Here is an 8,315-nt window from a genome sequence, read left to right as displayed (position 1 = left end):
TATTTGTTTTTTTGGTTTGTCATTTATTGAAGTACTACTTAAATATGTAGGATAAGGAGACTTCCTCTCACGGACTTTGGACCTGTTATTAGCAGAGTGCAGACCCTTGGAAAAGGCATCATGCTCGATGAAGTAGAGGTCCAGCAAAAGAGAGGAATGGCACAGTGGCTGCACCAATGACAATAATGGGGAGGAGGGCCCAGGACTAGGCAGTACTTCATGCATAGGATCATTATGAGTTGGGGCTGTCTCAAAGGCTCCTTACCACACCATAAATCTGCATCACTTAATGTTATTGATCAATATCCCAACCCCAAAAATTTGCCTGGAAGGCAAACAAATGGAAAACTATAAAGCAAGGCTCTGATGCTAAGACAGAGACCCTGAGAAACTGCTTCGTGGCTCCAGCTGTATTCTGAACTGCCCCCAACCACGTGTAGCTGATCCTGGATGGATGGCCCCAAACAAGCCTGAGTCAAGAGTGATTATAGCCATAAACCAAGCATTACACATCATATATATATATATAAACATTTTATTAAGCGCTCTAACAGATAGTATTACAGTCCATAGTTCCATTAGATCAAGCATAATTGTACAATTGCTATCATTCTCATTTTCAATACATGTTCTTTCCTCTTGAACTCTTTGATATCAGCTCCCCCTTATCCCTTCCCTCCCCCACCCTACCACCCCCATGGACCCCTAATATATTATATATTATTATTGCCATATCTTACAACCAATGTATCCATTCACCTACAATTCTGTTGCTCATTCCCCTTGAGTAGGGTTGTACATTCATCATTGCTATCAGTTCCCGCTCCCCTCTTCCCCACCTCCCCGTGCCCTCAGAGAATCGTTACTCCCATTACTGTTTCTGAGAGGTTTATCTATCTTGGATTTCATGCATCGAAAGATCTTGATTGTACAAGTGAACATGCACAGGTCTAGTAAAATTAGTGAGGCAAAACTAAGGCCATAATAGTGGGGGCAGGAAATATTAAAGAACTAGAGGATATTTATATGTTTCATCAGTGCTGTACTGCACCCTGGATATATCACCCCTTGTGAACTTTAAGAGCCCTGGTGGTTACCCTTTGGCCTGCTAGCCACAGGTCAGCAGTTCGAAATCACCAGTCAATCCTCAGGGGAAAGACGAGACTTTCTACTCCAGTAACAATTACAGTCTTGGAAACCCACAGGGCCCTGCCCTACAGGGCTGCTATGATTTGGGGTCAACTCGAAGTGAGAGTGTGTGGGTTAATGAGTGAGTGAGCGAGCGAGTGAGTGAGTGAGTGAGTGAGTGAGTGAGTGAGTGTTAAATAATTGTTAGGTAACTGGCACTTTGCTAAGAACTTTGCCTACATCTAATCCTTCCAAGAACTCTCTGCTGTGGTGCTGTCATCTCTGATTTATGGATGAAGAAACTGAGCTAGAGAGGTGACCTAACTAGAGAGGTTAAGCAAGAGCTGGTAAACAGTAGAAAGTGAATGTGTACTACTAGATAAGTGCAGGATTTCCAGCTCCTTAGCCCATGCCTTCACCCACTTGTTGCTTCCCTCACTGCTCCAGCTCCTCCTTACTTCCCAAATACCCTTATTCAGTAATCAATTGTCCCCAGTACTACTGTGCTGAATGCTGTGCAAAAGCAGGTTTCGCCCCTGCTTGTCCATTTGTGCTACTCCTCACCACACCCAGCTGGCTGCTAACCACAAGCAGCCCTGCCCTACTTCCCTAATCAAATGCTTTGAAAAACCTGATCCTGGGGTGTGCAGTCAGCAGCCTGGAAGGGTGGTACACAGATTAGCCACACCATGCAGCGCTTCTTCCTCCACCAACCTCCAGTGTTTGCGAGCAACTGCATGCTTTTCAAATGAGCCAGTAATGACTAATGTTCTCTGGGCTCACAGCATTGGCATGTAGATGTAGACTTTGCTAAAAACCGGGCAGAATAATATTTCTTTTGGCATTGCTCTGCCTACTGAGTCATAGCATTTCATGAAAGCTTAGTGCGTAGTAAGAACCATGTGTCTCAGCGGCAGTGGAAGCCTGGACCAGGCTGTGTGGACAGTCTCTGGCCTTTGTTTCTGGTCGAAAGGAAGGGTTACTTTTTGCAGCCAGTTCTTGTCATGAGGGAAATCAAGGCAAGCCAACAGAGTAGTTGGAATCTTTGTGCTCCTAAAAGTTCGTAGTATTTTCTCTACCCAAATGCTGTGAAACCAGAACCGTGGCCCATGTTATCTTCTCCTTCCCATTAGGCATCCACTGCCTTAGAGGAGCTGTGCCTGGGGATTATGGGGATGCTTCGAAAGCCTCAGGTACAGTTAAAGGAGTGTTTTGTTTACATGCGAGGAACTGCTCAGTGATTTAGGGACATACTAAGAGAAAACTGGGAGAGGATATGTATAATACACAAACAAGTACTGCAGTGCCTCATTCTGTTGTGCTTTGGGTTGCTATGGGGCGGAACCGACTGGATGGCACTTAACGACAACAGCAGTGCCTCTGACAATTGAGAATTTAGGGTCATTTTAATGGGGTTTACAGTCATCTAATTTGTAAATTCTATGCCCCTTCAACTATAAGACTGTTCCAGTTCTGATGGGGGAAGGGGTCATGCTGTCTTTATTTTTCTCTTAACTTGGACTATAATTGTGGAACAGATACAGCTTTCTAAGGTGCTAAGCATATTTGATTTGGCTCTAAGAGTAAGATGCTGTGCTTTGTTAGAGAAAAGGGCATGCAATGCAAATGGAAACAAGCTGCAATGCCCATGCCAATCTGAAAAGCATATACTTACTCATGTCTTTGGAGCCCTGGTGGCATAGTGGATTACAAGTTAGGCTACTACCTACAAGGAAAGCAGTTCAAATCCACCAACTGCTCGATGGGAGGATAGATAAGGCTGCCTGCTTCCCTGTACATTTACAGCCTCCAGAACCATGGGTGGCAGTTCTACTCTGTCCGGCAGGGTTGCTATGAGTTAGAATCGTTTTGAGAGCACTCGTGTGCAGTGTCCTGGTTTCTTAAAATAATTATTTGATACTTTGAAGAATCTTTTGTTTTGAAGTAAGAATAGATAAAAACTTGAAAACAGTGTCATGCACCATACCTTATTTTATATTCGGTGTCTGTATTATAAAGGAACTATTTTTAAACTACCCTATTAAGGAGAAAGAGCCTCAGGTTTGGAATGATCTTTGTCATTAGCAATTCTAATTGTACTCATGGTCATTGATGTACCTTCTGATTTCTAAACCTTTCCTATACAATAATTCAAAGAAACTTGATCATTTAAAAACTTGAGTGGTTTCTGAAACTAAATAATATAGGGATTTACAAGTATATTCTCCAGTGTTTCTTAATAATGAAACGCCCACCTCAAAACCAATGGACTTTACCCCCTAGTTAACATGAAATTTAGGTGCATTGACCATGCCATCTATCCACGATCTCACTTTTGCATGAAAAACAAGTAAGAACTAAAAAGAAAAAGGGAAAAACAGATCCAGATGCTTTTTATTACAGAGATTTGGGGAGAAATGAGTAAAGAATATTAATAGGAGAAAGTTAAAATTACTCACAAGCTTATCATTTCGTGATAATAGTGATTTGCTATTTTGATGTGATTCCATCTAGTCTAGCTATCTAACCACTCCATCAGGTGGTTATAGCATTCTTTCCCTTTGCACCTCTGTTGAACATTTAGGATGTTTCTTATTTTTTACTCTTGAGAATAATAATACAATAAAGAGCTTTGTCTATGTCTCTAATTATTCACTTAGCAATATTAAATTTCTCATGCTATGTTTAACCAATTTCAGTCCCATAGTTTATGTGATATTTAGATACCATATGTGATGTGGTTTTAAAAGTTATATGTATCTCTCTCTTTTCAATAGGAACCCTATGAAAAAGATAACACCAAAAGGGTAAGGTTGTTTTCTTTAACACACACGTCAAAATGATCAAGGAAACCACTTTCTTCTAGATTGAGCATCACTCTTTCTTTCTTTCTTTAACAGTTCTTATTTCATTATTCAAAGACACAGAAGTTGGGCAATTCAAATGTTGTGGTAAGTTGTAAAATTACTATGAGTAATCGCTATCTATTTTTTTTCCGCTATCTTTTTTTTAATACCTGTTTTTGTAGTTTATCTAATAACACTAGATCATAAGCCATGCTTTTTTCAAATGCAGAATGTTTATGTGAATGAACAAATAGAATTGAAAATTTATAATATATTAATTTATTCCATGTCAATGATTACATGGACATTAAATGTACTCATCCATTCATTCAACAATTACTTACTAAGTATCTGCCAGATATAATTTAAGGTACTATAATTATGGCCAAAAATAAAACAAGAATATTAAAAAGTGAAATTCCTACTCTCATAATGTTTAAATTCTAGAGCCTCCCCACAATCAAATAAATAAGTAAAACATTTATAATATATTTCAAATGGTGATTAATACAAGCAAAGAATAGTTTGATCCAAAGATGTTTTAATCATTATTTTAAAGGATGATTATAAAAAACAATTAAATATAACTAGAAAAAAATTATCTTCTAATCCAATGTCAATTTACGAGTAAGTAGTTAAGAATTTAATGCGATAATTTAGAATTTTAAGATTAATCAGAACCCAGTAACTATAATTCGGTTCACTTCTGTGGTGGCACAGTGGTTACACATCGACCTGCTAACTGCAAAGTCAGCAGTTCCAAACCACTAGCCCCGTCCGGGGGTCAGGAAAGATGAGGCTTTCTACTCCTGTAAAGAGTTAAATCTCAGAAGCCCACCGGGCAATTCTAATCCGCCCTCTAACATCGCTATGAATTGGCATGGATGAGATGGCAGTGAGTGGATTCACTTCTAAATTGTGTTTTCAGTGGTAGTTTTCCCTTTACATATCTGCATTTAAAAAATGCCTGCCAGCTCATTTCAGTGTGTCACCCTGAATACTTATTCTTTGACTGTAGTATTCTTCGAAGATTTTACATTTTTAGTAAGATTTTAATACTCACCACCATAAACCAGGACAGGAACTGAAGAGAATGGTGTATTTTAAATATGTGTGACCAAAAGGCATGCAACGGTAAATGAACTGTAAACTGTTTTAAATGCTCATCACATGTCATAATCGTACATATGAGGAGTTGCCAGTTAGACTACACTGGCTTTAAACCAAATGTAAATTGAATCCGTTAACATACAGCCATTACATAGGACTTCAAGTAATTCATTCGATAAACAAATTTAATACCAGTGAGAAGGCTCGATTCAAGCCATGCTTTTAAAATGAAACATTCTCAGGTAGCTACATGTCTCAAATGTGTTTTCATTTTCTTCAGCTTGGCATCTTTTCATTTGAAAAAAAATAATAGGTAGCTTCGTAACATTTTTTCACCATTACACATAATTTATGTCCTCTGGGTTGCTATCGGTCGGTCCGACTCCATGGCCATGAGGTTTCTTTGCTTTGATAAGCTTCTCCATGAGTCAGAATTGACTCAGTGGCAGGGAGTTGTGTTCTATTCGGGGTTCTCTTGCTTCCCCCATGTCAATTCAAACGATTTATCGTGGAGATGACTACGTGTATGCAGACAATCTCATTCGCTCCCATCGAGTCAACTCGAACTCATAGCCGCCTTGTAAGACGGGGTTCGGAGCTGCTCGCTCCCTGTGGGAGGAGAAAGCCTCGTTGTCCGCCCCTAGCGTACCTCGTGGCTTCAACCTGTTGGCCTTGCAGTTAGCAATCCAATGCGTGACTCGCTGTGCCACTGGGCTCAATTTCCCAATAAAAGACAGGTTTGGGGACACAGTTTCATCAGCCCCGAGTCTTTAAAGTCCAGAAGCTTGTCTCTCAAAGATGCAACGAAGTGTTTGACTCACTGGCTGCCAGCAGGAGAGCTGCGGGCCCCTAAGAGTACGCCTTCAACATAAGACCAAGACCCTAGCACGTCAAGGGTGGTGTCCCGGGTCACATTGGGCTGCGGCTAACTGTACGGTCGGGATACATAGCCCGCCAGCTGCTTTGTGGGACAAAGACAAGGCTGCTAGGAAGCCTTCTTTGGGTTGATTTGAGTTGGAATCCACTCGCTGGTGGAGGGTTGTTTTTGTTTCCTCTTGGGCTGTTTTTAAAAGGGTTTATTCGCAGATGGGTGTCTTAGATACCACCCTTCTTCTTGTGTGTGGAGCAAGGAGAGTGGGGAAAACCAAAACAAACAAACGGGAAACAGGTCTTTATGCCCAAAGCCGAGAAGCCACGTGCTCCTCACCTGTGTGCTTGTGTCCTCTCAGTCGTCGTCTGTCGTGCACCCGCTGCTGCAGCTCATTCCTCAACTGCAGGAGAGAAGGATGAAGAGGTTCAAAGTGGGGGTACGTAAGATCAGCCGCATGCTTGCCACTCTGTGTGGGACAGCCCTCTCCATTCATTTCCACTGGGGGTGGTTTGCAAAGCGCTCTTCTGTAGGCTGAGCACTTCCATAGACACCTACCTAGACACCTATTTGTGGAGGTATTTTACCCCCAGGGAGAAGAGATTTGGTGCCACTGCCCAGATTGCTTCTTTGTTGTCTCAAACGAGGGGCATTAAAGCTGGGTTTCCACGGCTGTCTAAGGGTGAGGACCCTCCTAGAGGGAAACTTGCTCTTGTTTTAGGAAAAGACACTGCAGTTAGGTAGAACTAGAAGAACAAATAAAAAGCAATTGACTGAAAGGTTGGCTGTTCAAACCCACCAACCACTCGGTGGAAGAAATACGAGTCTGTCTACTCTTGTAAAGATTTACAGTCTCATAAACCCTATCTAGTGCCACTAGAAGTTGGAATTAAGTCGATGATAGGAGGTTGGGTGGAGTTTGGATTGTGTGTGTGTGTGTGTGTGTGTGTGTGTGTGTTTCACTGTCTCTCTTTATTCAGGTTAGCAAAGAGCTAAGATGGCAAGCTTTCTAAATAAGAGTTAACAAGTTAGTAAGAATAAGGCTCATGGAGTAAATATAGCAGAAGTGTAGGTATTTTGTTTTTCCACAATTAACAAAAATATGGAACAAATCAAGCATCTACACTTAAGGAAATATAACTGAGTTAAAATAGTTTAAACTAGAAATTAACAGAGCAGTAATGTCATTTAGAAAGAATTCTGACCCTTCCAAAGCCAAAATTTTCTGTTATTTTTTAAATAATTGTTTATTCATTTTATTGTTGTTGTTGAGAATGTACACAGCAGAGCTTCCAAACATTGGGGGGGAAAGAGAATTTAGGGATAATGGAACCTTTCCATGAATTATTTGAAGCCTCTTTATAGACCAACAATTCAGTCACATTGGTTACTTTCTTCTCGTGTGCAACCATTCCGAGTTGTCACTCTTTTTTCAACTTGTCCTTCCCCCATTAGGATACACTCAACTGCTCCTGAAATTTTCTACCTCCTGGCTATTATCAATTTGGTTCCATATAAATGGATCTTAAAAAAGCACAATGCTCAAAGTGGACATTTATACTAGGTAAATTAAACTACTGTTTGGTATAAGAAGACTTCGGTGGTTATTCTTGGTTTCTGGTTTAAAGATTATTTTAAGGCCATAGTTTGAAGGGCTCATCCAGCCTCAGTGGCTCTAGAAGGTCCATTAGAATTTGAAATTATGATCTGTATTTTTCCCCCTTTTTATTAGAATTCTTCTATAAAATATTTGACCGAAAATGTTCAGTCATGATAGCTGGGCACCATCAAGTTCTTCTGGTATCATGGCAAAAAAGATCGAGGTACTGTGGTTAAGTCATGTCTGACATGAGTGTAAAGCTTTATAGTTTTCAGTCTTATTTCATCATTTTCTTTTGGGAACCGTATCAAGTAAATAAAGCAATATTACTATCCCCAGTTCACAAAAGGGAAAAAAAGGCTCGGAATAGTTAAAGGAGTTTCTCAGAATCATACTGAATTGGTGAGATTAGAAATTACAACAGCCTTGACTTCTTTTTGTAGTTGTTAGTTGTAGCCAGGTTGGTTTCAACTCATGCCAACCCCATAAATGCAGAGTAGCACGGCTTCCTGGTTCTTTTAAAACTGTGACCTTTCAGAGATACATTGCCAGGCCTTCTTCTGAGATGCCTCTGGGTGACCTTGAACCGCCAACATTTCAGCTAGTAGCTGAGTGCCATCCAAGGAGTTCCTGATGTCTAGTCTTTGTAAAAAATAAAAAGATCCTCACAATCTCATTCCTTTTACTGTCTAAACTTTAGTGCTATTTTACTATTAAAAGTTGAATTTAGTGGCATTCTATGATGCTCACCTTCCCAACACAA

At 40.4% G+C, this 8,315-nt stretch overlaps 1 protein-coding gene across 2 annotated transcripts in view; it reads left to right on the top strand.

The window, feature by feature from the left end:
* The first annotated feature begins 2,282 nt into the window (after positions 1-2,282).
* Positions 2,283-8,315, top strand: part of NMU (neuromedin U) — a 15,539-nt gene continuing 9,506 nt past the window's right edge. For both annotated transcript variants that reach the window (XM_045284031.1, XM_045284032.1), the window contains exons 1-4: positions 2,283-2,321; positions 3,906-3,935; positions 4,029-4,079; positions 6,314-6,391. In XM_045284031.1, the coding sequence (XP_045139966.1) occupies positions 2,298-2,321; positions 3,906-3,935; positions 4,029-4,079; positions 6,314-6,391 (183 nt within the window). In that variant the 5' untranslated portion in view covers positions 2,283-2,297. The remainder of the gene's footprint in view (positions 2,322-3,905; positions 3,936-4,028; positions 4,080-6,313; positions 6,392-8,315) is intronic.

The sequence above is a fragment of the Echinops telfairi genome, unplaced genomic scaffold (assembly GCF_000313985.2).
Source record: "Echinops telfairi isolate 266 unplaced genomic scaffold, ASM31398v2 ScPeMD7_7468;HRSCAF=8506_0, whole genome shotgun sequence".
NCBI classification, from domain to species: Eukaryota; Metazoa; Chordata; class Mammalia; order Afrosoricida; family Tenrecidae; genus Echinops; species Echinops telfairi.
This window is presented reverse-complemented; position numbering and strand designations above follow the sequence as displayed.